This window comes from Electrophorus electricus, chromosome 10 (genome assembly GCF_013358815.1).
Source record: "Electrophorus electricus isolate fEleEle1 chromosome 10, fEleEle1.pri, whole genome shotgun sequence".
Taxonomy (NCBI): Eukaryota; Metazoa; Chordata; class Actinopteri; order Gymnotiformes; family Gymnotidae; genus Electrophorus; species Electrophorus electricus.
The window spans coordinates 3,399,119-3,426,984 of record NC_049544.1 but is presented as its reverse complement, the minus strand read 5'-3'; the positions used below and the strand labels follow the sequence as shown (position 1 = coordinate 3,426,984).

Below are 27,866 nucleotides of genomic sequence, written 5' to 3'. Positions count from 1 at the left end.
CACTGTACTTACAACTCCTCATGGAACTGATTTAAAATTCATTGATTTAGCACGTTTTATGTGGAAATTATACTGCTTTAACAGAAAGTTATGTTTTCGATTGGTCAGATATTTAAAAAATATTGTTGCTACCTTTGCGCAGTTCTCCTACGGATTTTACGTAACATCCCCTATCAGGCATGTGCTCCGTGTTACGGCTGCCATTACATGGCTCATAAATGGTGTTTGTGAATATCGAATTTGTAGCGTTTGAATCATGTAGTTTCTTCGATTTATAGGTCGTGGCAACATATTAGAGGGTAAATAACGCTTTTAGGTTCCTCGCTAGCTAACTAGCGAATGACTTGTACTGCAGCTCACTAAACCTGCTCATCATTTATCTCTTATTTTCTGTTGTAAGTAGTGTCCCACAGCGCGTCATATTTTGGTCAGGTAGGTTAGCTAGCTAGCTAGCGACTGCTCATTCTTAACCAGAGGAGCTGAGGTAACCTAGCAGCCACATCGAGCGGTGAGTTTATTAACCTAGCTAGGCTAGCTAGCTAACGTTAGCGGACTACCTACACGTTTCCTATTATAATTATTAATAATATTATTATTATTAGCTAATGGCATAATTGCTATTCATGTCTAACGCACATTTAGTCAGTTAACTAGGCAATATACATTTCCCCAAACCTTAATATTCTGCAGACACTTGGTAGTAACTATAACCTATGGATTATTAGCTAACTAGCAATACTTTGCTGTATACACCTTGATCTATAGGCGTCTAATGTTCGATAACAAGTGAGCCTTCATGAAGATAGGCAGCTAACGTTAGCTGTGTAGCTGTGCTGTTAAATTAGCTAGCCAGCGTAGTAATGTACGCATCTTGAGCTGAATCTAAATAGACAAATGCTGTTCTTTTCGATCGTAAACTATGCATATTTCTTTACAAATAGTGCTTTTTTATACGAATGATTAATGCTGACATTATATGCGATGCTACATGCTTAGAAGCATGCAAGTTAACCTAAGTAAGCTAAACCTAAAGCTAGCTAGCTAAACTACATTGTGACAAGATAATTTGCGCTCAGCCGGTGATTTACTCAGCAGATGGTTGGAGCTGATGAGATGATAATGTGAAGACAGCCAGTGAGACATTAGCTAGCTGTCTTAGTATTGAATAGGGCCACTGCTTAGCTAGTTAGCATGCTTTATTGGGTACTCATGTTTTTATTAGAGAATGATTTCACATTTTACAGCATGCCAGTCAGATATGGGCCAGAGCTTTCCTATAAATAAGACATTTCTTGCATCTTGACATCACACTAATGTTGAATTTATTCGAGTGTACATACCTCTTACTTATAATGTTTGCAGTAACTAATCATTTTAGTTTTAGTCGGTTTTGGCCCCACGTCAGATTTAGGTCATGCAGTTCCACTAGGCCAGACGGACAGAAATAAAGTAAGATAAATAAATGTGATAAGACAGATAAGTGGTCAGTTGTGTGGTTACTGACCAGGAAAATAGAAAGTTCCTGGACTACCGTTTGTCTTGATAATATGCCACGTTAGTAATTAAGCAAAGGTCTCCTGTAGCATCCCGGCCATGCAACCTCAGTGCTTAGAACTTAGTGCGCATTGCTTTGTCCAAGCCTGATTGGTGGACACTCCTTTTTATGGTGGCATTTAAGTTCATGATGTTCAGATGGATTCATTTCAGGATAGTGGGAAGTCGTATATCAGTATCAGCGATGACTTACAAATGGAACAAAAACAAACAAACAAACCAACCGATGACATTTTACCTGAACGTTCCTGTTGCCTTTCCAGGAACAGTTTTGCGCTATGTCATGAGGCATGACCTTATGTTGCTGAAAATACTCACTGTGGCCATGATTGGGTAAACCTGGTGTTCTGTGATGTTAACTGCGTTGGCATCAGGGTTTTATTCTACCAGAATTAGTGGACCTGGTACATTCCAGCTCAGTGCTTCCCAGTGATCCCTACTGGCCTGCACAGTGGTACTCATGCATGATGGCTCTGTTGCTTCCTGTTCTATACACTCTGAGTCTGCCATCATGCCATTGCTGTTGCAAACAGAATTCTTCAGATCAGACAACACTGTTCTGGAGAGTCCAGATGAGTCTTAGCTGACTGCAGCACAGTTTACTTTGCATGGAAGCGTTTCTCTGTGCAGTTGTCCTGTGTCTGCCCATGCAGGCAAAAGTCTGTGTGTGGTGAAATTGGTGGTTGTACTGTCATCCCTAAATGCCCAATTTGCTAGATTTAAACTTCTAAATTCAAATAGAAAATAAAGATCAGACTCTAGAATTAGTTGAAAAAGAATAGCTAGTCCTGCTCTTTATTGCAAATTAAGGATAACTTGGATAAAAGGCACCCTCAGGAGAATGTCTGAGCGGTTACACAGGAGTTTAATTGTTATACACTTTTTCAAGGGCAGTTATATAATCTCTTGACCTTTTTTTACATATTGATCTTTAAAGTTTCCACCATTATATCCAAATCATACTTTATTTAACATTATGCAAATTGATATTGAGTACTTATACCAGTTGGACATTGGTACCATTACATCTAAAATAAGAGTTTTTCTCTTTTTTTTTTTTTTTTTTTTTACAAATATGATCTCATTTTGCCCAACTATTATTGATAACATTGTTTCCTGTACCACTTGGTACATGTTGCTAGAACAAACCCGAATAATATGCTTTGCTCAGTAAACTTGAAGCTCTCTGCACCGTGTGCCAGCAGAGACACTATTAAAGATTTTAAATCTTTGTTTTCAAACACTCTTCTGCATCAGTCTGCACCTGGTACAGAGACCTTCAATCACCAGTACACTGAGATCACAGATCACTCTATGAGAATACAGAATACTACTCTGCAAATGCAGTGTTGGCTGTCATGCTGTGAGTTTGGACAATATGTCATAGGTTTTTGTTTCATGCGACTGTTTTCACAAACATGTAAAAGTTAGGACAGCCCACTGCTTCTGCAGAGAAGGGGTTCTTTTTCTAGTCACTGAGTGCATTCAAGACATTTTCTTTAAAGATGGCTTTGAAAGAAATAGCCTTGATTATGAAGTCTGCATTGTGTGGTGTGATGCTTCTTGTATAGCCACATTTTACCTGTTCTTTTGTCTAGAAACTCCAAGGAGCTTATAAAAGCCATCTTGACCCTGTGTTGTCATGGCGATGCGGGAACTGGTAGAGGCAGAATGTGGGGGAGCCAATCCCCTCATGAAGTTGACAAGTCACATGACTCAAGAAGGTGGTGCTTGGAGACATAGGTCAACGCCCACTGTAAGTCTTTCTTAATTGTGATTTGTTTATTTGGTATGATAATTAAGCACCCTTTATTACAATCTAGTACTAAGAGTAAGTTATTGAGTGTTTTGTGGCCTTCTGTAGGACTACATTTTCCTTCTGACTAATTTGGTTAATGTGTAAGAAAAATCCCACAATCCACCCTTTACATATGAAAATAAGGTTTTAGACCTCACACTTCTTTCTGAGATAGGGGACGTTGGGCTTGCTGTTTTTTTGCCCCTAGGCATATGACTATATTCCAAACATCTTACAGGGATTCCTCTCAGACTAATAGTAATGTTAGTAACGAAACTTGGAATATTCAGAAAGCATACTTACAGTAGACTGTTGGAATTAGACTATTGGAATTATTTTAAGGAAGATGCATTTTTTGTGGGGTATACTCTAGGGCGTTTTTAGAGTGCTCAGCCACAGTAATGTAATACTAGTCACTTATGTGGTCAGTGTGTGGAATCTGTCTTAAGTTCTTCACCACATGCCTTTTTCTCTTCCTTTCTCTCTGTGATTCTCGTTTTATTCAGATTCCCCCTACACCGATTGAAATAGCGACTGAAGAGGAGGTATAAATTCTGAAGTGAATTTTATTGACCATTTGTTTGACTGTGAATATGGGGCCAGGTAGTAACTTTTAGGGGTACAAAGGTCTTTGTTAAGTGTGAAGGAATTTTAAAAATAAATATTTAATTACTTAATTTTGTTCTTAATATTTTATTATTATTAATGCAATAAAAATATCTAAATTACTTTAATTAAATTTTGTGAGAAAACTGAAGATGGAGCTAAACAGAGCCATGCTGTCATGACACATAATGTTGGAGATTTTAATTGCAGTTGGTGAGTGAGTTTCTGCAGGCGCCCCCACGCCCCCCTCACAGCTTCGATATGGGACAGCTCCTGGAGGAGATGCAGCAGATTGACCAGCAGAGCTACAGACAAGCCCCACAGAGGGGTAGCGTATGCACACACTCATTCACTCACTCACACTCTCTCTCTCTCTCTCTCTCTCTCTCTCTCTCTCTCACGCACAAACACGTATAAAAACTAAAACAGCCCCACAGACTTAAATGACACACACACACACATACGCATATAAAAACAAAAACCAAAACAGCCCCACAGAGAGGTAGCGCACACAAATATAAAAACTAAAACTAAACAGCCCCACAGAGAGGTAAATGACATTCATGCATACTTACACACCCACATCCCCACACACAAATATAAAAACAAAAACAGCCCCACAGAGAGGTAACTTTCACACAGGCACGCACATACAAAATCAAAAAACAAAACCAAGACTTTCCCACAGAGAGGTATCCAACATACACTTACACAAACAAAGCAAAAACCACACCATGGAGAGGCAATACACACACGACTGAGTGCATGTACATTGTAGGTGCACTCAGCTGGTGTTTTGTTGTATTGTTTAGTTCAAATGATGCAGTATTTCAGCTCATAGCTCTGTGGTATCATTGTTCTAATGAAAGTCTGCAGATGGCATTTTACTGCTCTGCAGTTTGGAAAAGTGCAATGGCAGCGTAGTGACCTTTTTTACTTTATGGTAAAAAGCTTAAACAATTTCTGTTTTGTTTACATTGCTGTTTTTTAGCTCAGAAAAATATTTAATTTATCGGGGTTTGCATGCTTCCCTTGTGTGGGTCATCTGATAGGAGTGGAGTGGAAACGCTTACATATTTAGGTGACCTAAAAACCAACACTGACAGACGAGTGAGCTTTAGAGTGATACTCGGTGTGTGTACAGGAACCTATGCTGGTGTTCATTATGAGGTGTAAGATGTTAAATCCTCCTGCCTGCAGCTCCTGACGTAGCCGCGTTAGCCCTGTCCGGTGATTGGGCAGCAGAGTTCCTGTCTGGAGCTGACTCTGCCGCCTCCCCTGGCCAAGTCGCTCTCGATACAACAGATGCTGATTGGACCAGAGAATTCATAAATGAAGTTACTGGTCAGTTTCTGCATAACTGCTCTCTCTTCATCATAGTGTGCCTGTTCAAGGTCCTTTCTACCACTATATACTTTTGCCATGGTGTTTAGAGAGAACACTTGCAGCGTTTTGCTGCCCTTGTCATGCGGTAAAAAGTAAACAGATAGTCCTGCATTATTAACTTTTACTTATTTGAAATTCTTAAACTCTAAAATTCATTAGAAAGCACATTGTGTTTGTTGAATAAGCATAAAACATTGTAAGTTACAGCTGTCTCCTAACTTTTTTATATTTCATACCTTTCATATTTCTGTGTTACCTGCATGGTCAACTCTCTTTCCTTTCCTCTCTCGCGCTCTCTCTTTCTGTTAGACCCTGGGAGATGGGCAGAAGAGTATCTGGAGCAGTCAGAGGAGAAACTTTGGCTGGGGGATTTGGGAGAAAAGGAGCAAGACAAAGAATGGTGAGAGAATGAAAGAGAGACAGTGTCGTTCCTAAATTCCCAGGTTGCTGTTTTCAAAGTTATAAATGCAAATTGCAAATAAAGATGCAGACTCAAGAATGAGCTGAAGAGAATAGCAGGTCTCATTCTTTATTGTAAATCAGTGATGACAAGCATTTGAGGCATCTGCCGGAAAAGGTCTGCAGAGGCTTACCCAGAATCCTTTTCAGAAGCCTGCAGAGGCATCTACAGATGCCCCTGCTCTGTACACAGATCATTTTATAAGGATACAGAATCTTTGTGATACTTTGTTTTATGTTATTAATATTTCTAATTCAATGTTTAAACCTCCTTTTCCTGTAAACACTCTTTATTACCTCAATAGAGAGAGAGTGTGTGGGAGGAAAGCAGATGAAGGACAGAATTAAAACCAGCAGTCTCCAGAATTATGTCAAGAAACAAGCATTAATTGATGCAGCAAGATCACACAAGATTGGTGAAATTACTAGGCAGATCCAATGGGCCATAGATGTTTTTCAAATCAATGAGATGATGTTCCACTTGAGGCTTAGAACATTTTGAGTGTAGAATAGTAAACTTTGGGCATTTGAGGATTAAAAATGGATTGAGAGCTTCAAAGAGTGTATTCTAGAACTCACTTGAGAGTATCAAGCTTTCTTATGACTACAGAAATTTTTACAGGGTCTTTACATTTCAATATTCAATTTTCCAATATTATATTTAAAATAAATATGAAGGGTATGTCTGGAGGTTACTTGGGGTGTAAGAGCTTAAAGCTGACATTTCAACCCTTAAGGACAAAGGAATATCAACCAGGAGAGGACCTGAAGCAAACAGCCAATGAACTTCTCACAAAGGTAGATGACCCCAAGCTACAGAACACAGAGGTGAGTGTGTGTTTTTGTGCTGTTCGTCATCTCTGGTTGTTCTTCTGGACCTTTCCTGTACATAGCAACATTCTAAAACAGTTCCTGAGATAACACAGAAACTTGGTGAAATGCTCCATATGACCTTGTAGATGTAGATTATTCTATTATACAAACAAAAATATTTTATCTGCAGTACTGTGAGTGAAGGTTCTATTAAGCTTGTCAGTATGAGATGGTTTAAAACTTATTAGTACACTTCTTGAGTTACAACATGATAGAATACCACCTTTAGTTTTTATGAGCTCGAACTCAGACAGAAGAGCATCCCAGTCAGTTAAGTCATTTGGTTCTAGTAATATAGCACCATCACTGTATCCTGGACATTGGCATCTATTATGGTATCCTTTGTGCTGAAAGTGGTTTCCCTGTACTATCTGTTGACCAGAGAAAAGGCTATGGAAGAAAGCAAAGTGAAAGCTCATGAGATTCAGGATAGGTTTTTTTTTTGTTTTTGTTTTTTTTGTTTTTTTTTTTTGGCAGGCCACTTTTTGCGTAAATGCTTAGGGACCCTTCATGAAAAGTGTTGCACTGTACGTTGTGAAATTGTGTCTAGATCAGGGATCTCCAGCCGTTCTCCTGGAGATCTGCCCCAGCGTTTAGCCCCAAGCCACATCTAACATGCCTAACTCCCCCTGTTAAAGGGCTATAAAGATATTAATCAGACGAATCAGGTTAGAGCTAAACTCTGCAGGATGGACTTGGTCAGAAGATTGGAGATCTCTGCTACAGCTTGCTGTGATGCCCTCGCCTTTTCATTTGTAACTCTTTGTATTTTGTCATTCTTTTCCATTCTGTTTGTGCTTTTTTTTCCCCCATTTCTCATCTCTGCTATTCAGTGGAGCCCTGCTTATGTCACTTATGAGTGTGTGTGTGTATGTGCGTGAGATCGCTCTGGTTAACAGCCTAAATCAGAACGTGTGTGTATTTAGCTGAACTCCTCCCATTAGCTATGGGTGTGTAATGGCTGCTGTTGTTGTTGTTGTTGTTGTTGTGTAGTTCCTGCGATTCATTAGGCAAATTGGCGAGGGCAGTGTGACTGTGGAGGACAGAACAGGAAGGCAGCTCTCTGATAAAGCACAGGCCAAGGAGGCGCATAACTGGGCCTCCAGCTTCACCCAGGTACGAGCCTTACGCATGCCCTCCCACTAAGGCAGCACTACAAAGGGGGGCAACTGCAGCCTGCCTGCAGCCGTTCAGGCTCCTGCTGCTCGGCCCAGTTAAGACCATTTAGCAAATGCCCTTGTCACTGTGCCTCCGGATTGTGCAGCATTGTGGTCACTGAGAAATCAAATTAGATTGGAGTTAATATGGTTTATAATGAATCGGGTTCTGTATTTCTCCCTCTGCTTTGAGACTGTGAAGTGAGCTCAACCTATAAGTTTTTATCATTACTATAACGCTTCCTTCTTCCTTTCATCCTAATCTACTATAATGACTTCTTCTTGACCCATTTGCCTATATCCATGCCTAAACATAACTCCTCAATTAACCCAATACCAAACGTAACATGCGCATACAAACCTGTCCCTCCCACCTGCCCCGTAATGGCTGCCCAGTTCCTGAAGGAATCAGGGGGAGGGACTGTGCAAGTGGAAACTCGAGAGTGCAGAGAGAAGAATGACCAAGCTAAAGCTAAACAGGCAGAACAGTGGGCCAAAATCGTCAGGCAGGTAGGACCCCTGTTGCTTGGCAACTCAGATAAAGTGGTCCTGTACCTGCTTATTTATACATTGATTTTTTGTTTGTTTGTTTAATATGCTGGCTTCCCTTTCGGAACATGTTTACATTGCTTTAGTCTATCATTTGATTAGTTACTACACAGTTACTAATACAGTTACTGTAAAAGTGTTTGTGCTTCCTCGATTACTAGACCGAGATGCAAGGCATTTTATTATAGTAATGCACTTGGGTTTGGTGAGAGCAAAGCAAAGTTCAGTAACTGCATTAAATCCGGCCAGCTCCTGAAAGCACAATAACACTGTTTGATTTTTCTTTAAGGGCCGGTATAAATGAGTAGTCTGCTTGCTAGATTGAAAAGAGGGATGAATGAGGGTAAGACGCTTTCTCCTTCGGCCTCAGTCTCCCAAGACCCTCTTTTTGTTTGGCTTGTGTTACCTCCACTCTCATACATCTTGTCTGTTCTCCTTCTGCTGTGTGTGTGTGTGTGTGTGTGTGTGTGTGTGTGTGTGTGTGTGTGTGTGTGTGTGTGTGTGTGTGTGTGTGTGTGTGTAAAAATGTCATGTGGCGATTATAAAGAAGGACGGGGATAAACTCCAGTTCTGGAGGGCTGGACTCCAGCACTGTGTGGTGATTTGCTTGCTCTAGCACACCTACCGCGCCTGGTAATTAACTGGGGAGTTGAACTAGCCAAGCTGCGCTGGACTCTGGCCCTCCAGAGCTGGGGGACGATACCTGTGTTATAAATAGAGGTGCACAATATATCTGCAGCCGATATATTATTTGCCGATAAGGATGATTTTTATTTATCATTATTAGTTTGATATTGGAATTTTGGCCAATAATTATGACCCATAATTTTCATCTATTCAAGCCTTCTTTTTAATTTGGGTCTTGTTTGTATATTACTACAGTTATAAGAAAATTGCTGATTAGTGTAACCTGTGTTTGGAATCATTTTCACAGATTTTTTTGCTGTTTACTCAATAAGCAAAATATGTGAAGTTTGTTACTGTGTAGGTTTGCAGGTTTTTTTGGGGGGAGGGGTATTTTTTTTAAATACCTACACTAGTTTAAAGCAAAAATGCCACTTAAAGGCCCTACACAGCTGTTTTTTTAAATCCGTAAAAAAATATAAATATATATATATATATATATATATATATATATATATATATATATATATATATATATATAAGTAAAATGTTTATTTATATATATATATATATATATATATATATATATATATATATATATATATATATATATATATATAAATATAAATTTTTTATTTATTTAGTTTTTTCTCTCCTTTTTCTGCAAAGAATGTTATATACTCCAGTTACCTTCCATTTTTCCCCCTAAAATGACATTAAAAGGAGTGTAAACCCTAGCGGATTGATTGACACCCTGAGTGTCAAACATAACCACCCTGGTAAGTATGGTGCAGGGTGGAAATCACTTATTTTCCCTCCTTATGCTAGCAGGACGTATATGATTATGGTCATACTTCTGCTTCAGTTCAACAGTTTTGGGCACTGCTGAGAGCGTCATTTTAGGGTAAAGAATTGGTAGGTACCTATATAATATATAACATTCCTTGCAGAAAAATATATCTTTCACAGGTTTTAAAAAACAACTGAGCGGAGCCTTTAAACCCACAGGAACGCTCGGCCAGTACTTCACATAATTTTCACGCTGCTGTTACCAGACTCCCCTGGTGTTTTCTGCTGCTCTGCTGTGTCTCAGCGGCTCGAGAGTAACTGCCAGCGCTTTTGCTTTACATTTACTTTTTGGCCAGCTTCTTTGTTTATTCATTATGGAGAATAAAGACACTCCAAACCTGCACTTGCCTCTCCCTGTACCCGTGCAGATTATAGTTCAAACTTGCCTTAAATCCGTAAAGGTAAAATGATCGCTTATTAATATCGATATTGGCCACAACAGGGTGTTAATTATCATTTATGGTATTGGCCAAGGAAATTCAATGTTGGTACATGCCTAGTTATAAAGCATTATAAAGACTCGACTGGTTCCCCTCTTCAGGTGTCTGAGGAGTCTGCAGAGTCCTGGGTGGATGAGTTCACCACGTCGGGTCCTGATTTCCAGCAGGCCAAGGCTGCTGTGGAGGTAAGGCGGACGCGCCCAGGTCCTCTACCTCACACAGCACAATTAACATTGTATTGGTTCTGTGAAGGGCAACAGCCAGAGTAAAAGGTGTGTGTGCGTGCGCGTTTGTGCGTGCGTGTGTGTGTGTAGAGTGACATAGATTTCTGGGAGAAGTTACAGCAGGAGTGGGAGGAGATGGCTAAGAGAGATGCTGAGGCTCATCCCTGGCTTTCAGACTTTGATCAGATGCTTAGCACCTCCTACGACAAGGTACACGTGTTGGGTATATACCTCTTGGATCTGTAACTGCTGGCTGTTTTCCATGGGATTGGGTTAAATCTGTGCCAATTAATATTTGAAGAGCCTATAGCAAAAATAAGCAAACATTTACATTGAAATGGTTCCACTCTAGCATAGTGTGATCTTTCTGTAGTCTTAAAGAAAATATTAGCTGTAGAGTTCTGATTTCAATAAATTCAACTGCTACTGCAGTACTGGTACTATAATTTCAGTATTCAATTAATGGAGGCAAATAATTGCCTAGACGCATAATATATATAATATGTTTGATGCTAGGATTTAAACATTATTAACCTAATAATGAATTAGTTACACCAATTCTGATAACTTATAAGTACACATGGAAAAAACAAACAGCATTTATTCGTGTGTGTGTGTGTGTGTGTGTGTGTGTGTGTGTGTGTGTGTGTGTGTGTGTGTGTGTGTGTGTGAGAGAGAGAGAGAGAGAGAGAGCTTTATTAGCATAAGCTATATTGGTGTAAGTCACTCTGTTTTTACCTTGCTGCTCCATGTTGTCTAGATTTGCTCAGTTCCAGACTGTAATATTTCGATTCCACGCTGCATACTGTTCTGTTCTGATTGTTGCTCGTCCGGTTCTCAGGGCTATCAGTTTGAGGAAGAGAACCCGTACCTGTCCCATGAAGATCCTCTGGCAGAGGGGGTGAGGAGGATGGAGGCTGGGGACATTCCTGGAGCCGTTCGACTCTTTGAGAGCGCCGTGCAGAGAGAACCAGACAACCAGCTGGTTCGAGTCCTTTAGCTATTTCCACACCACACTCTAATGCATATCTAAGACATATTTATTAAGGCATTAACACAGACTAATACATATTCAATAATGAACTTTTTTTTTTTCCTCTCTACACTCTTCCTTTTTTGCCTGATTTGACTATAAGCGGTTGTGAAATCTGTCAGTTCATTTCTGTTGTTCCCACAGGCCTGGCAGTATCTGGGGACTTGCCAAGCAGAGAACGAGCAGGAGTTTGCAGCTATCAGTGCCCTGCGCAGGTCAGTAAAGAACCAACATATTAAAAGACTATGCAGTTTTATACCAGGACAGTATGTTTTATGCTATATGTTGTGCTTTTATGCTATATGTTGTGCCTTGGATTATGTTCCTGTCAGATGTATTGAGCTGAAGAAGGACAACCTAACAGCCCTCATGGCTCTGGCTGTCAGCTTCACCAACGAATCACTGCATCGGCAAGCCTGTGAGACACTTCGTGATTGGCTGAGGCACAACCCAAAGTACCGGCACATCCTTGAACAGAGGGAGAGAGAGAAGGAGAGAGAGGGAGTCCGAGAAAGAGAGAAGGAGAGGGAACGATTCGGATCCCTGTTACCAGAGTACAGAGATTTGAACGTTCTTATTAAAATGAAAGGTTGTGGATCAGATTCCTTGTTCAGGCTATGGAGTGAAAACTTTTTCTTTTTCTGTCTTGCTGTCACTGCACTTCTCAGAGCTCTGTTCAGTGAGGTGCAGGCGTTGTTCCTGAGTGCAGCGTCTGCCGACCCAACGCGGGTGGACCCTCAGCTGCAGTGTGGCCTCGGAGTTCTTTTCAACTTGAGTGGAGAGTACGACAAGGCTGTGGACTGTTTTACTGCTGCCCTGTCTGTTACTCCACAGGTACGTATCCACACACGCACACACACATTGCTGTACTGTTTAAGAGCTAAATATCATTTAAATAAAATCCTAGGCTGTCCTCGCCTCATCCTGACCTGCCTTTAACCTGTAGTCTAGCCTGTTTTGTGTTTTTAATTTTTACTGATTATAACTGATCAAGTTTTCAACTTCTTCAGGTATACACACATGTAATGTTTTATTTTTTTTGGACAAACTATATCGTTGCTTTGAAGTTTTAGTTCCCATGTTTCTTCCCACACTTTGGTAGGATTATTTGCTGTGGAATAAATTGGGAGCTACTCTAGCTAATGGGAGTCGCTCTGAGGAGGCTGTGGCCGCCTACAGGCGAGCACTGGAACTGCAGCCAGGGTTTGTGCGCAGCCGCTACAACTTGGGTATCAGCTGCGTTAACCTGGGAGCTCACAGGTTAGAAGACACGTCCTACTGAGTGCTGTATGCATGTACATCCTAGAAATCTGCCCAAACTCAACACAAACACTTTGTCTCCTCCTCCTTTTTTGCTTTTCTTTTTCCATCGCTCTCTCTCTCTTTCTGTCTCTATTTCTGTGGCAGGGAAGCGGTGGAGCATTTTCTAGAGGCGCTCTCTCTGCAGAGGCAGGCTGCTGCCGACGTCGGGGGCGCTGCGGGCCGCGGGCCGGCCACTGTGATGTCGGACAACATTTGGTCCACCCTGCGCATGGCGCTGAGCATGATGGGAGAGAGCTCACTGTACACAGCTGCTGACGGACGCGACCTGGACACGCTGATGGCACACTTCTGCCAGAGAGAGGAAGAGACGGACTGAAGGAATGAGAGAGGGAAGGAGGGCAGGGAGGTAGTGTGCGAATGTGGGGAGAGGTGTCTCGGAAATGCAGATGATTGGAGGAGCACATTTTAACGTGGAGAGAGAGAGTCCACGAAGAGATGGGAGAACAAAGAGTCTTTAAACACATGCACTACACTGTATGAATGGACAGGTGGACTTCTGATAAAGGGAGACTGGATTTGAGAAACATGATGCATTGAGAGGCCCATAGTACACCAGTCAGCAGAATGAATGAACTGTGGGAGCTGACCTAGGTTATTTGAAGTGCAACCAAACTCCAGTCAAGGTCCTTGTGCAGTTTGTGTTTTGTTTCATTTTATCATGCGAAGTGCATCTGAACTACATAGGTACATTGAGGTTAATACATGTTCACACTGTGTTTGCCTTCATTTCTAATACTGAGATGCATTCGATTTGGAAAGGAATGAAGACTGAAGAGATGTGTCATCTGTGCTGTTCCAGGTTTGGGTTTTTTTGTTTTTTTTTTTTGTTTTGTTTTGTTTTTTTGTTTGTTTGGGGGGTTTTTTTTGGTATAAACCAATAATAGCTATGATCTGCAAGTCAGAATGGTCATTGATCATCAGCAAGAGAAGGGAAGGCACTGTGGTTCAGTGACAGATGAGAAATGAATGAGAAGTGGGAGATGAATGCCAGCACTCGCTCCTTCATGTGCTATCTAATATGATACTCATGCTGTAAATGAATCGACTTAATTGTGTATTGTACCATTATTAGTATTAATATTATTAATATTAGACCCGTTTTGAATATCTCCAGAAAACAGTAATTATGTATATGTAATCCAAGCAATAAAACTTTGAAATAACTTGTGCGTGTGTATTGTAGCAGAATGCGAAGAGATTAAATTAGAAAAAACTACCGTGATGCTAGAAAACTGTCGCAATGTTCAAGACGTAATATTAAATTCGTATGAATGTATGGCGTTGATTTTTAAAGAAAAGGGAAAATTCGCAGTTTTGGATAAATGCCAAAACACAATTTTGACTTTGTTACGTTTCAAATAATGTTTAAACACCCAGTGAGCGTCACTCAGTCGGCGTCAGCTCTCAGCCAATCAACAATGCAGACACGGGGACGTGCGTGAGCGCTCATTGGATCATTTGAAAATTGCCGCAAACACACCGCGCACGTTTAAACGCTCCCTGCAGCGGAACACGCGGCTGTGTATCGGTTTGGTGTGGCAGGTCGCTCGGTGCTTCAGAGATTACACTACAAAGCGAGGGGACCTTGGATAAGGGACGCCGAGGAAACAAGTGTTTGTGCGGCTGTGAGTCACATTTTTTCTAAGGTGGGAAAATTTGGATGGTTTGCCAGATAGCAATTGTTATGTTTTGCTATTAGTTAAATGTTAACACTTTAATTAGCAGCAGAGGCGCACACAAACACCCTGGTGTGTGAGAACTTTCCATATTTTTCTCTCTGGCTAGCCACAAAGAAGTTGTTATACCAATATAGCTAACTAGCTAGCTAGTACATTTAAAGTTAATATAAGTTAACTTTCCTAGCAGAGTTGCAACTTTCATGTCATCCTCGATGCATCGCTAATTCGATTTTATTTTAGATAATCTAACCATAGGTTGGCATTGCTAACAGAAAATATGAGATTAACTAGTGGAAGTGGTTAGCTAGCGGAGCATGTATGTTTGAATGTAGGCGTTACCTAGCGTTAGATAACCTAATTAAGATAACAGCATTGCATTCAATTAGCTGACTTGGCTAGATAATAGCCAGTTGGTTCAGCCTCTCCCAGCCAGTTCGGAACTTTGTGCTTAATTTAACAAATAAGACAGCGCTGTACTCTACATACACACACGTATCTCTTATTTTTGCGAATTGTCTTATTATAAACAGGTTCTTAACATGGGTACCAATGAGAGCAAGATAGCTGTGGCATCAACGCCTAAACCAATCAATCGACTTACAAATCAGCGTGTGGCGCAGCTCTCCGACCCTCGGTCCCCGTCCTGTGACTTCAGCCGCACACCTATACAGGTAACATCTATTTCAGTGTAGCGAGATGGTCTTTTGAAAATGTGCCCTTTCCTCTGGGTTGCCATGAGCTGCAAGCTGACACTCGGCTACTGTGAGTGCTGGTGTTTATTCTGTTGAATGCTGTAGGTGGGAGGCACAGCCTCCTGTGTCCAAGATGTCCAGGAGACCGTTGGACCAGTGTGTGTTGACCCACGTTCACCCACACCTGGTATCATTCGCACCCCGTTGAAGGACGGCATGAAAGGTGAGACAATGGGGAATGAGTGTGAATAAGTGTACTCGCATGTCATTTTGATCTGCTTCATTAGCAATGTGTTCTTGTAAACTCATGTTACCAGAGATTACTCATGTATTTTTGCAGCATATTCACATGCTTGTCGCTTCTTATATTGGCAACAATTTCTATAACGATTGTCAATTAAAGCTACACTACTCACTACCAAGATTTGGACTCGTTGGCCCTGATGCTCGTTTCTGCACATTATCTTTTCAGTGGCCGTCAGCTCATTTGCTCGCCGCCTGAGCACGTTTTTCCTTAATGACGCTGCGATGCGGTTCTCTGGCTCTGCTGCCCTGGCCCCTGCCCCCTTCCCTAAATGTCCTAGCCTGCCCAGTGTGGAGCAGCACCAGGAGGAGCTTTGCTCTACAGAGCCCCTCCTCCCACCTCGCACATCCCTCAGTGGGGGTGCTGACACGGCGTCTACCCCAGTGCCCTGCAGCACCTCGGTGGGCTATGGCTCCTTCGCTGCCAGCCCATTTGTGCTGGTTGGAGAGGTGGAAGTGGACACCGAGGTCTCGCTAGAAGAGGCAGAGGAGGCCCTGCTTCTCGAGGAGTCTCCGCTCAAAAGGCAGCTCAGCCTCAGCCTGCTTGCCTGCCGCGAGGGTGTCTATTCTCCCGAGTTCTACTCCTCAAATGATGAGCGTCCCGCCACTCCTCTTCCTCCACTGGAGGATGAGCAGGATGGTGACCACTGCTACGCCCACCCTCATGGCACCAGTGAGCCCATCCAGCCCTCTTCTCCAGTCCACGGAGCCATTTTGCATCCGCCAGATGCTGCTCAGCCATCTGAGCTAGAGGTTGGTGCTTTTTACTGGGAATTGTACCCCTGGGGGTGCATTTTTCTATGCGGCAGATGGGATTTTAAAAATGTTTTCTTTTCTGTGCACAGGACGTCACAGCAGGAGACCCTGAAAAACCAGAGCAGGGGCCTCTAGAACCAGAGAAACCCAAAATGGCTGTTCCTGTATCAGCTGGTGCCCCTAAGCCTAGCCTGAATCTTAATGCTCCAAAAGATTCCCCCCTGACTGGCATTAGGTTTCCCAAGTTTGATGCCCGCAGCCCAAGCCAGGCAGTGTTTAAACCCCAGTGGCTGGGTGTAGGATTTGGGGCGACAGGTGTCAGGGCCAGAGGGGTCCCTGCTCGAGGGTCCTCCTTCTCCCCCATCTCTACTCGGAAACCAGCTATTGATGAGAATGAGAATAAAGTGGTGCTCGCCAAGCAGAAACAGAGAGGTGAGTTTCCTTGGTTCCATATGGAAGGGTTTGTTTATTTGGCACTGGCTGGTAAAAGGAGATGCATATCTTGGCTTGGGTTAGGAGTGTGGCAGTGAAGGTTGTCTGCAGAATGGAGGCATTTATTTTAATCAGTTTTAAATGTATTTGATTGGATCTAAATATTGTAGTCCTTTACTTTTGAAATGTGTCTCTGTTGCAGGCAAAGCTCTTCTTAGTGAAGGCAGATCTCCTCTGCAGGTCCTTAAGGAAGCCAATTCACCCAGAGATCATACTGCACAGGTCTGTTGGGGCTTGATCCATCATTGTTTTGTCTGTGGCTTTTTACTAGTTCACACATCAGGTGTGGCATTCTTAAAATCTCAACAATCTCCCAGATGAAAGCACATTAATAGTACCAGAAAAAAACTATAATATTAGTGTTGTAATGGTCTGAGTGCGTTTATGGTTTCAGGCTGATATTGTGTACATTTTTAAAAAAGCACTCCATATGTACCTCGTAATGAAATTAGTGCCATCAAATAAAGCATTGAGGAATAACCTACAACAAACCAAAGATTAGATGTAACATTCACATGTTTAAATTCTTTCATATTTAGGGTTGGAATTGAGCTGCATTTACATGCAACCTGCCCTTCATTTGGATTGATTGATTTTTTTCAGTTGTGTGATTTGAACAATTTCATTTACTGACTATCAAAATGGATCAACGCACCATTGTCTTGCCTTTGTTCAGATGAAGCTGAAAGTTTCTACTCCAGAGAAGCAGAGGTTTGGCCAGATTGACAGAAGAGCACTTATTCTCTCTCTCAACAAAGAGAACCAGTAAAAGATGAACCTGGTCTGAATGAAATTTGCTACCAACACTGTACATGGAACTCTAATTTTTTCTCAGGAAGCAGCTTTAATGTAATTGAATTCAGTGTGTGTGTCATGCATTCCCTTTTCTGCCATCTTTTTTTTTTTTTTTTTTTTTATGTAAATAAAATTACAATTATTTTATCAAATTTCTATGGCATTTGTTCTTTTTGGGGAACAATGTGAATTCATATGGGTCTTTGGGCATGTCTGAGACAACGTGTTTGGTTGTATCCTTACTCATGTTGCTATATCACTTTTAGAAAGGGGGGGGGGGAAGCTGCAAGTAACTTTTTTTTAATAGGAATACATTGTCTAAGGAAATATTAGATAAAGGTAACTAAACCAACAAAACCACACTTCCACTAAAGTTCCTGTAATATCAGGTCATAGTCTGCACCAAGTCCTGTGGGATCAATTTGTACAGAAAGCACTCTTAAATGGTTCTAGTCCTCACTATTGGTTCATGGGCAATGGTACAAGCATAAGTGAGCAAATGAGTACAAAATTACTTGTTCCCATACAAGACCACCAAATCTGATAAGCAGTAACATGACCTTTTGTTTCTAATAAGAGTAAAATTGCACTCTGCTGTGTTTCAGTGCTCTGTGTTGGCCATGGTCTCTAGGAAACTTAAACAGCAATTCTCAAGTAACTCAGCCTCCATCTGGAAGGGTTTCAGACAGATTGCTAATTTTAAACTGAAAGCTCCCTACTCAATAAATGATTCATGCCTGGCTAATAAGCTAAATGAGTTTTACTGCCAATTTGAAAGACAAAAGGGCAGTCCTGACTTCTGCCCCCATCTCCAGCCCCAACACCTCAGTAAAGGGTAAGGCTGCCACCTTGTTACGGCCCTCCAACCTCCCCAAACACAATAACTTTGCATTTCATAGGTGGATGAAAACAGGCAATTCAAGAGACAGAACCCCCAAAAGGCAGCTGGACCTGACTTTGTTTCTCCCCCCCACCCTGAAGCAGCTCCCTGTGCTGACCAACTGTCCTCAGTGTTTAAAGACATTTTTAACACTTCACTGGAGATAACACGTGCCAGCTACAACAAAAACATGTCTCCCACTCACAGACCATCAGCACATAGCAAAGTAACTCTAGGACTTCCCTAACTGTCCAAAACTGGTCTTATTTCTGAATTTTGGATGGCTGACATGTTGCATTATAATACTATGCTTACACATTTGAAACCTGGCAACTGCTGTAACCATTCTTGCTAACTTCTGCTCCAACATAGTCCACCCTTCCCTTCAATCTCATGCCCTTCATCCAAACCTTTCTTCAAAGCCTCCTTTTTTTTTGCACAGGCTACTCTTCTCTGGCGTGAGGGCGTATACATGCAAAATAACTGACAAGCAGGGAGAAGACCCCTCCTGTAGAGAGGTTTCCAGATTGGTTAATTCGTGAGCCAGTCTGACTTTTATGTTTATCTTTCATCAGCTGTAAAGATGTAAAGAGTTTAGAAAAAGATCACGCAAAGATCATGTATTTTGGGTTGGTGGTCAGTGAACTGTGGAGTCATTGTTCTCCTCCATTCAGCAATGTACTAGGTGTACTTTTCCTAGGTCTTCACCTCTCATTATGAGCTTTGCGTTCAACAATGAGGTAGGAGAATCATGGCTGACAATCATTTAATGGTCCTGTTCCAGAGCAGTGGAAAATGAAAGGACAGTCCGAGGACACTAAACGTATACTATGGGAAAAAAGACAAGCCAAATCCATCAAAAGTAGCAAATAAATAACAGATATCTATAATTCAATTCAAGTAAATTCAGATATCTAAGATACAACAAACCATGTCAAAAAGTCATAACTCAGTAATAATCTGTGAATCATTGCATTTCTTTGAATCGTTCTGCATAACTAATTTAGAAAATCTATCCAAAAATATTGCATTATTCCTGTATTATTCCTGCCATTCCTGTATTATGTTTCACTATGTACATGTTACAACAGTTTAGTATTTTTTAGGGCATGTATCCTTACATTCCATTTTATTAGGAATCATTAACATCAAGTATCTTTTGTCAAACCAACACAAATGTAGCTATGTTCAACTAATTTTCTTGTTCTCTCCCACCAAACTATGTAGTAACTCAGCTCTTCTGCAGTTACCCAGAGTATACGGAACCCTGAAAGGCTATCGGTTCATCTCCTTTCTGTACATTATTGCATTATTTCTTTTAAAAGAAAATGCTAGTGGTCAGCCTGCTTTCGAAAACGATTCTGTATCAAGTGGACACCTTTCTTTTAGACATGGCCCAAAAAACACCCGTTCCTCTCTTTCCCTACTCTGCTACACCCCCCACCCCCATTTCATAGCCACACAAGTCTTCCTCTGTCCACTCTTTTTATTTTCCCTTTCCCCTCCCTCTTGCTCTTCCAGAAGGTACATCAGTTCCAGATCTTCAGGAAGCTATCCCATGATCCTGTGCAGCATGCCCTCCCGTCGGCTGTCACCCCGATGCAGCTCACACGGTTGTCGTGACCTACCAGCACTCCTGTCAGCATAGCGGAGTTAATAACCCAGAGAGAGGAGAATGTCAGAGCTTACACGGGAGATTTTCCCCTATGCTGCTCTGAAAGACTATGCACCTGGAAAGAAGGCTATGAAGACTATGGCACAAGAAAAGGTCACATAAACCAGGCCCTTTGCTATCTCTAATGTCTACTGCTTCATTCCATCTCTTCTCTCCATCCTCTGTTCTCACGCCCTACTTACCCACTCTCTCAGCCTTCAGCGAGTCCCAGATGTTGCAGCTGAAGTCGTCGTAGCCAGCCAGGATCAGGCGTCCAGAGAGTGATGGTGCGAGGGAAGTGACCCCACACATGATGCTGGAGTCCTGGTACGTGATCAGCTCCTGGTCGGCGCGCAGGTCGTACAGCTTGCAGGTGGCGTCGTCTGAGCCTGTGATCACCGCGTTACCACTGGGGAAGAACTAAGAAAGCAAGGAAGGAGAAAGCAGAGGATAAAGACCATGGGGATGCTGACTCAGATGTATCCCAGAATATTTTGGGATATATGACTTTAGATCCGCAGAGTTTCTGTACTGACACAAATCTGTCAGAGGTATGCAAATGTAGACCTCAGATCCAGTCCTGGACTTTCTAATTACTGGTAATTAATTGAACAGTCAGTGTAACTGGTTGGTCACGTCGTCAGCACAACTGATTCCTAGGTAAAGGTAGGTGGAAAAATCCGTAGTACCTGAATCATGAGGGCTGTGATGTGAATACCACTGACTTCATTGTAAATGTGCCAGTAACTGAAGGTCATGCAGCTGGGGAAGAACTTTAAAGTGTGTGTGTGCGTGTGTCTGAGAGAGAGAGAAAGAGAGAGAGAGAGCGAGAGAGGGGAGACTTACTCCAATAGCATTTATATCACTCTCATGGCCTCCAAATGTCTGTCTGCACTGACCCTCTCGTATATCCCACAGCTTGGCTGTATAGTCACATGCTCCCGAAATAAAAGTGTTAAAGTCTGGAGACACAGCCAGGGACATGCAGTCTCCCATGTGGCCAGTGAACATGGTTTTCTGCAAGCCAGTCTCAATGTCCCAGAGAACACTACAGAGAGATGAAAGACCATATCAGATTGGAGAAGTTGTTGTTTTTTTTGTTAGGGTTATATTAATGCTGATTTGGGCGATGTCACTGAGTCATGTCTTTCTCATAACTCTTTCGGTCAGCCGTGGTCTGATTGAATGTGTCCTTACCACGTACAGTCTCCAGAGCTGGTGATGATCTCACTGTCACTCAGGAAGCGACAGCATGACAGGTAGCCTGCGTTGCAAAGAACAGCAGCCATGCACATTAACGAGCGCATGCTCTTTTATTTCTGCAATCTGAGGACCAAGTGACCCCTTCCTCTAACTCTCACTTGTGAAGCAAACCCATGCATGACCCTAACCTAAAAACAGACCTCACAACCTACCCCCTTTTGGGCTTAACATCAAATCAAATGATAAATCTTAGAATTAAGGTATCATGAAATTTTCATCTATCTTGGTAAAGCCCGGATATTCTGGCATGTTTAAGGTGTTGGGTACACGCGTGTGTCGAACCTGTGTGTGCGGCTAGCTCGCGCATGACCTTCACGTTGCCGTCCTTGCCCTTCAGGTTGTAGATGGAGCACATGTTGTCCAGGCCACCGCATGCCACCAGGTTCCCAGAAGGCGCGTATGCACATGTCATCACCCACGAGGACTTCAGCGGGATGGCGTTGACCTGGAGCAGGCAGGCCAAGGTTACAAGGTCAATCACCATTTCCTCCCCTAACGTGCTGCAGAGCCTCAGGCTAAAATGCTCTGCCTTATTCTCAGCAGCTACTTCTGTGATATCTGGGGTACCAGCATGCACATACCCACCCAACAGAATAAAAGACTGAGATTCAAAAATGACTGAATACACTGAAGCAAGGAGTCGCCATATATACAAGGCTTTTGTTTTCATTAAATTAGTGTAGGTGTGCTATTTCATTGGTTCATACTGGCCTATTCATTATGCTTTCATTGTTTTAATATTGCATCTTCATTTTAAGTGGCCCCAAATTTTTCATGAAATAGGAACGAGCTTAATCTGGCCTTGGGTGTAGGGGAGGATTATCTACAGGATATAACTGGTGAAAGTTAGGTTTAGGTATCAAGGCAGGTTTAACGTGGAATAGGCCATCCTTTGTGGTCATGTCAAATTGTTCTTACAGATTATCCTGACCAATACATTGAAGTGGCTTGATATTAAGGCTCAATACCTTGTTGGTGGAATATGTGTCCCACACAATCAGCTTTCCATCCTGAGATGCACTCACACAGAGTCTGAGAGGGAGAAAATAGAGATAACTGAGACTGCTGTACTGAGAAAAGAGAGTGTATTAAAACCTTTCAAAATTGGCTACAGGGATTATAACAATAGACACAGATATAGATCTACTGTGAGCTCTGTTTAAACCATTACTGCTAAGAGGATATTTATATGTCTTGCTCTACAAACCGCGTAAACATTATTTAGTCTGATGGCTGATCTTATCAAAGGCAACTGTCACAGAATGCTCTCCTCCCACGAGTCATGTGGTTTGGCCTGCCGTGTGCAGTGGGAGGGTCTTGTTTGTTTTTTCATGTTTGTAACCACGCCTGCACACACCTGTACCTGGTTTTAATCTCATTATGTCTATGTATTTAAACCCAGGCTGGTGCGTGCAGTATTGTCGGTCATTGTTTGTGTTTGCCCTTTTTCATGTTGCCGTTGTTAATGTTCTCCGTTTGTGTTAAGTGTGAGTGCCATCGTTGTATTCGTTGTTTGTTAATAAACGTCTCTCTCTGTCGAGGGAGTCTATGCATCCTGTTCCACGCCCTGTGGCACTCGGGCCGTTACAGCAAGAAGTCTCAGACTCTTGACCCAATTACTCAGTCACAGGTTTTGTTGCTTAAAGAAAACATTTTCACACGCAGTAGAAACATAAGATTAGAAGCAGGGGTTTTATTACCTTTGTATCACATGGGAGTATATAGACCACTGCTTAACCACTGCTTTCTGTGAGTCTGTGTGTGTGTGTGTGTGTGTATGTGTTTGTGTGTTTGTGTGTATGAGTGTGTTTACTTTGAGTCTGTGGACCAGTGCATGGCGTAGATTTTGGCCAGATGGCCTCTCAGGGTCTTTCTGGCTTTAAGCTGCACTCGGCTCACCACAGCTGTCCCTGAGACGGTGTCCTGCAGCGTGGCATCCTGCACTGCTTTGCGGGCTGCCTGCAGAGGTCAAGCGGCAGGGAGTCAGAGGGTCAGCGTACAGACACAATCACAGTGCTGTTGAGTTACAAGACTGTGATGACAAGCTAAGCAGCATGAAAAGTGACAGCAGGTCCGTTAACAATGCATGAGGGGGAAACGGGTGTGTGTGTGTGTGTGTGTGTGTGTGTGTGTGTGTGTGTGTGTGTGTGTGTGTGTGTGTGTGTGTGTGTGTGTGTGTGTGTGTGCATAAAAAGAATCTAAGCTACATGTTTTTAATGAAGATATGAATCTATTTTTCTGCTAGACAACTAGTTTGGCCTGGTGACACTAACAGTGATGTCATCCTTCAGGCTCTCCGCCTCCCTGCGCAGATGCTCCATTTCTCCCATGGCCACAGGTGTCAGGTACAGTCACCAAAGCAGATGAACAGGAAGTGAGGTCAGGTGAGCAGAGAAAATGCTGGGAGGAAACTAAGCACATGAAATAAAATTCACATTATCGAATCGTTGTATTAATAAGCCCTCTTTTCAGCTAATAGTTAACTAATATGTTCGTTATTTAGTGGTACAGGATTATCATCTTTCACATTTTAATGGGCGTTTCCTGCCTTCGACGGACATTTGCAATTCAAACTCCTCTCAATGGGTTTGCAAATGCTCACAAATAAGGATGCACACAAACATGTGAATACACAACCACACACTTTTAGAACCTATTCACACCCATGCAAGCCTACATACACTCATAAACTTGCTTATACAAATAATTATGTGCTTTTGGTGTTTGTTATAGCCTTTTGTGTACAGCATCAAGCAGGGTAGAATACCAGAAAGTTCCTGAACTGTTCAAAGGTTTAAATCACTGCTCAAAAGTTTGAAGTCAATGTTTTCATTAATATAAAGTCAATTTTGTTGCAGATACATAAATAAAATCATAATGACACCAGAACTATACAAATTCCTATATTTCTAATCATTTGTAGGATGCAGTTAAAATAAATAAATAAATACAAATTTAGCTGTGTCCAGAATGATGTAGAGTGGAATAGAATGCCCGAGAAAGCTGTACAGAAGTGAGAATGATGTGAAGATAAATTAATATTCAGAATGCCTAGCATTCAGAAAATGGTGATCAAATCTCAGATATTTGTGAAAAAATTACATTATATAGAATTCTAGTCAATTATGTAAAATTTAGTATTCCCCAAATACCTGAAATGCTAAATTAATCATAAACTAAATTTAAACAATACCATTTGGTATCAGATTTATATTATTTATGTCTGCAAGTTATTAGTGAATAAAATAATGAATATTGATGCCAAGTGTTTTCAAACCCTTGAAAGGTTGTGTACATGTGTCTGTCATACACTCAGTACCAAGCTAGAAGCTGATAGAAAGATGTTTACTTGTTAGAAAGAGTTTGAACTTACAAATCATACACACATACATGAATGCAGAGAAAGTTAACATTATTGGGCAATACCTCTTAATACTTTAAAGTTGCCCAACACATTCAATGGTTTGAAACAGAAGATGTTTACTCAGAAGCACCTAGTAATCTCCCCCAAACTGATTTATTCTATTTTCTGCTTTAGTTATCTCAGTCTGAGAACATACCAATGCTTTTGCCAAGATCATATATTATGAAGACTTATCGTCCTATCCTAATGGTTATTAGAATAAGGCCTTACCTTGGAAAGTGAGTGTAGATTTCTGAACACTTTTTCTTGTATTGCTGTTTAAATCTGTGTTAGTGACTAACAATGTGGCTCTCATGACCAGATGAGTTTGCCTAAAATTTGTTTAAGGAGGGCGAGAGCGAGACAGAACTGGGAGGATGAGAGGGAGGGAACTGCTTGGTCATGGAAACCAGTGAAAGACTTTCACATTACATGTTTCATGTAGATTTGTGCTTTTGCATGGTCTCCACCCTGTTTTAACTGGTGATACCATGAGTACGGTATAGTCTTTATTAAAGAGATGGAAAACACAGATTCTGCTAAGGTCCAGTAGATCCAAAGGATGACCCTAAATTAGAAGGGCTGGACCAATCAGAACCAATCAGAGAACAAGGGTGCATGGAGGGAAAGAGTGTGCTTAATTCCAGGCTGCCAACATTTTAAGGGAGGTCTTTTGAGTCAAATCTGCTCTTATGCGATTAAATACTGCTCTCTGCATCTGGATAAGCACTGGGGATGCAGAAGGGGTGAGAGAGAGAGAGAGAGAGAGAGAGAGAGAGAGAGAGAGAGAGAGAGAGAGAGAGAGAGAGAGAGAGAGAGAGAGAGAGAGAGAGAGAGAGAGAGAGGGGGGTAGGTTATGTGGGCAAGGGTACTGTGAGTGTGCTCTGGACATTGCTTGAATCCTGGACACAGGCTTCATGTCAGATGATTTTTATTGTCAGAAATTGTTATCACTCTCTGAGTGCAATTGTGAAATATTTTGTGAAAAACATGAATTGCATGTCACCCTCTTTAGCACTAAAAGATCACTTCAAACATTAATAGTATTGGATTTTGTTCAAACAATACACCCTTTACGGTCTGTATTAAAAAGTGAATTTGATCCTTACAGTACCCTCATTGCATTACAACTGCATTGTTATTATTTTAAACTGCAGTATAAGCTGTAACTAGTGGAGCACAGTGAAGTTGAGAGGCAGATTAAAGGTTTGTCACTTTTCTCTTTCTTTTTTTCTGTCTTTTCTTTCTTGCTTACTTTTGTGTAGTATACAGTTTTGAAAGGTAACTGGTCACTAATGCAATTATAACACCAATTTACATATTTTAGGAAAAGATTATGTTAAATAAAGTTTCCTAACTATTAATGAAAAATAAAAATGCCATCTTTCTCATATTACTATATAATTACTAGAGCATATATGTTATAATAACTTATTTATTTATTAACTATTTAGTGTTTTTAAACAATCATACTGAAGAGCATCGATTTATACATGTACCATTGATGTGACACCACTATGAATAGTATACAGAAGAATAAAATAAAATAAATGATTATTGTACTTCTAATTGCTTTTAAAATACAATATCCTATAACACATAGGCCTAGAAGGTAATAACTTACTCACTCCTCCTGGATTATGTCCTCTTGGTATGCTTGTTTGTTTGTTTGTTTGTATTTACGTGCTGGCGCCCCCGCGGCTGGCCTCAACGCTCCACCTTTCCTCTCCCTTTTCCCCTTGTGTTTCACACCAAGCAGTTTTTCTTCACCCTCCTCCTGACCTCTGGGGCTCAGTCTGTCCACACACCTCCCAGCCGCTCCTCTGAAAGACAGATGAGAATGGTAGGGCATGAAATGAGATCAGAGTTGAAAGGATAAAACAGGATGGAGGGAGGCAGTGGGAGGGACCCAGAAGAGGAGAGAGGAATGGGGTACGGAAATATGGAGTTTTGGTGTCAGGAGCAGAAGTTATATGGTCAGAAGTTTGTTTTATTTTTTGTTCATTTGCAAGGAAAGCAAAATACATGTTTTAACAGATACATTCACTTAAAAACAAAACAAATAGGCCAAATACATTCTTTTTTTATATGTGTCAATTAGAAATGTCACTGGTACTCCTAAAGTGATGTTTCAGACTGGCATTCTGTGTATCCTTCAATTTGTTAAATGTCTTCAAACACTTCTTCAGTTGGCTTCAGCTGGCTGATTTTTATAGTTGTTAAATTTCTATAAATAATCATTTTAAAATGTATATTAACACCAGTGATAATGAATTAGAATAGGACTGGAACGGACATGGAGTGGAACTAAAGTAAGACTGTTGAATTGGAGATGGACTGGAGTTGAACTGGAGTCGCACTAGAATAGCACAGCATGATATGCTAGCTTTGCAAAGACTGATTTAGCAAAGTTCGAGAAGCCACTAATTCAGAGGGAGGAGGACTGAGAGGACTTGCTGAGGACTTGTTGAGTTGGAACCCTCCTTCTCCAGAGTTGAATCCGCCTTCGAATTCATTGATGTGCTGCTTGCTCTCTTCGAGCTTGGGGCAGCATCCCACTTCTGGTGTCAGCATGGAAGGAAGATCGAGAGACATTTTTCTACTAGAGGAACAAGATTTTTATAGCAATGACAAAGCCTTTAACAAGGCTCACACAGCAAAGACAAGCAGAATGGGTGGAGACAAAGTCTGACGCCCACACTGAATGCCAAGCATGCAGACTCAGCTCCAAGAACACAAGGGTCGTCCATCATATAAAACACAGTCATATACTTTCACTTATATAATATACATACACATGTTATTTTATGCTATTATTGTTGATCTATAAAACCGGAATTCCAATGCAATGCCAAACGTAAAGGAGACTATACAGACAAACAGCCAAAGGTAATGGTACGTCTGAAAGGTCTGGAGGATTGTTCTCATGAGCATCATTCTTTTTGTTTTCTAAGTTACAGCTGTAGTAAGGACATAAAGTAGACAAACATTCCCAATTATTACAGCCTAAAACAGACTTACGTATTGTTCCACTGAAGTAACACTCCTAATATTATTCACTCTTATTAATCATC

At 41.4% G+C, this 27,866-nt stretch overlaps 3 protein-coding genes across 11 annotated transcripts; 2 read left to right on the top strand and 1 right to left on the bottom strand.

Annotated features, from left to right (window-relative positions):
- The first annotated feature begins 220 nt into the window (after nt 1–220).
- pex5 (peroxisomal biogenesis factor 5) lies at nt 221–14,038 on the top strand. 6 transcript variants are annotated; one of them, XM_026999127.2, is made up of 17 exons: nt 248–299; nt 404–508; nt 3,153–3,310; nt 3,859–3,897; nt 4,169–4,286; nt 5,159–5,302; nt 5,654–5,744; nt 6,541–6,631; nt 7,670–7,792; nt 10,397–10,480; nt 10,610–10,729; nt 11,361–11,504; nt 11,697–11,767; nt 11,885–12,106; nt 12,221–12,386; nt 12,655–12,812; nt 12,960–14,038. In XM_026999127.2, the coding sequence occupies exons 3-17, from the start codon at nt 3,197–3,199 to the stop codon at nt 13,189–13,191; spliced, it is 1,917 nt and encodes a 638-aa protein (XP_026854928.1). In that variant the 5' UTR covers nt 248–299; nt 404–508; nt 3,153–3,196; the 3' UTR covers nt 13,192–14,038. The 6 variants fall into 6 exon arrangements, with proteins under 6 accessions (XP_026854929.1, XP_026854928.1, XP_026854932.1 ...); XM_026999131.2 differs by lacking the exon at nt 248–299 and adding an exon at nt 8,230–8,343 and having other exon boundaries at nt 306–508; XM_026999128.2 differs by lacking the exon at nt 404–508 and having other exon boundaries at nt 221–299.
- A 316-nt stretch (nt 14,039–14,354) lies between these two features.
- Nucleotides 14,355–17,684, top strand: cdca3 (cell division cycle associated 3). 2 transcript variants are annotated; one of them, XM_026999149.2, is made up of 7 exons: nt 14,355–14,500; nt 15,085–15,225; nt 15,352–15,469; nt 15,719–16,302; nt 16,395–16,737; nt 16,940–17,019; nt 17,474–17,684. In XM_026999149.2, the coding sequence occupies exons 2-7, from the start codon at nt 15,094–15,096 to the stop codon at nt 17,564–17,566; spliced, it is 1,350 nt and encodes a 449-aa protein (XP_026854950.2). In that variant the 5' UTR covers nt 14,355–14,500; nt 15,085–15,093; the 3' UTR covers nt 17,567–17,684. The 2 variants fall into 2 exon arrangements, with proteins under 2 accessions (XP_026854950.2, XP_026854949.2); XM_026999148.2 differs by having other exon boundaries at nt 14,355–14,521.
- Nucleotides 17,685–19,972: 2,288 nt separating this feature from the next.
- Nucleotides 19,973–23,719, bottom strand: gnb3a (guanine nucleotide binding protein (G protein), beta polypeptide 3a). 3 transcript variants are annotated; one of them, XM_026999154.2, is made up of 8 exons: nt 23,663–23,719; nt 23,203–23,348; nt 22,358–22,454; nt 21,672–21,834; nt 21,324–21,390; nt 20,973–21,174; nt 20,330–20,546; nt 19,973–20,108 (listed from the first exon to the last, which is right to left on the bottom strand). In XM_026999154.2, the coding sequence occupies exons 1-8, from the start codon at nt 23,717–23,719 to the stop codon at nt 20,002–20,004; spliced, it is 1,056 nt and encodes a 351-aa protein (XP_026854955.1). In that variant the 3' UTR covers nt 19,973–20,001. The 3 variants fall into 3 exon arrangements, with proteins under 3 accessions (XP_026854955.1, XP_026854956.1, XP_026854957.1); XM_026999155.2 differs by having other exon boundaries at nt 22,358–22,421; XM_026999156.2 differs by having other exon boundaries at nt 21,327–21,390; nt 22,358–22,421.
- Nucleotides 23,720–27,866: the final 4,147 nt, after the last annotated feature.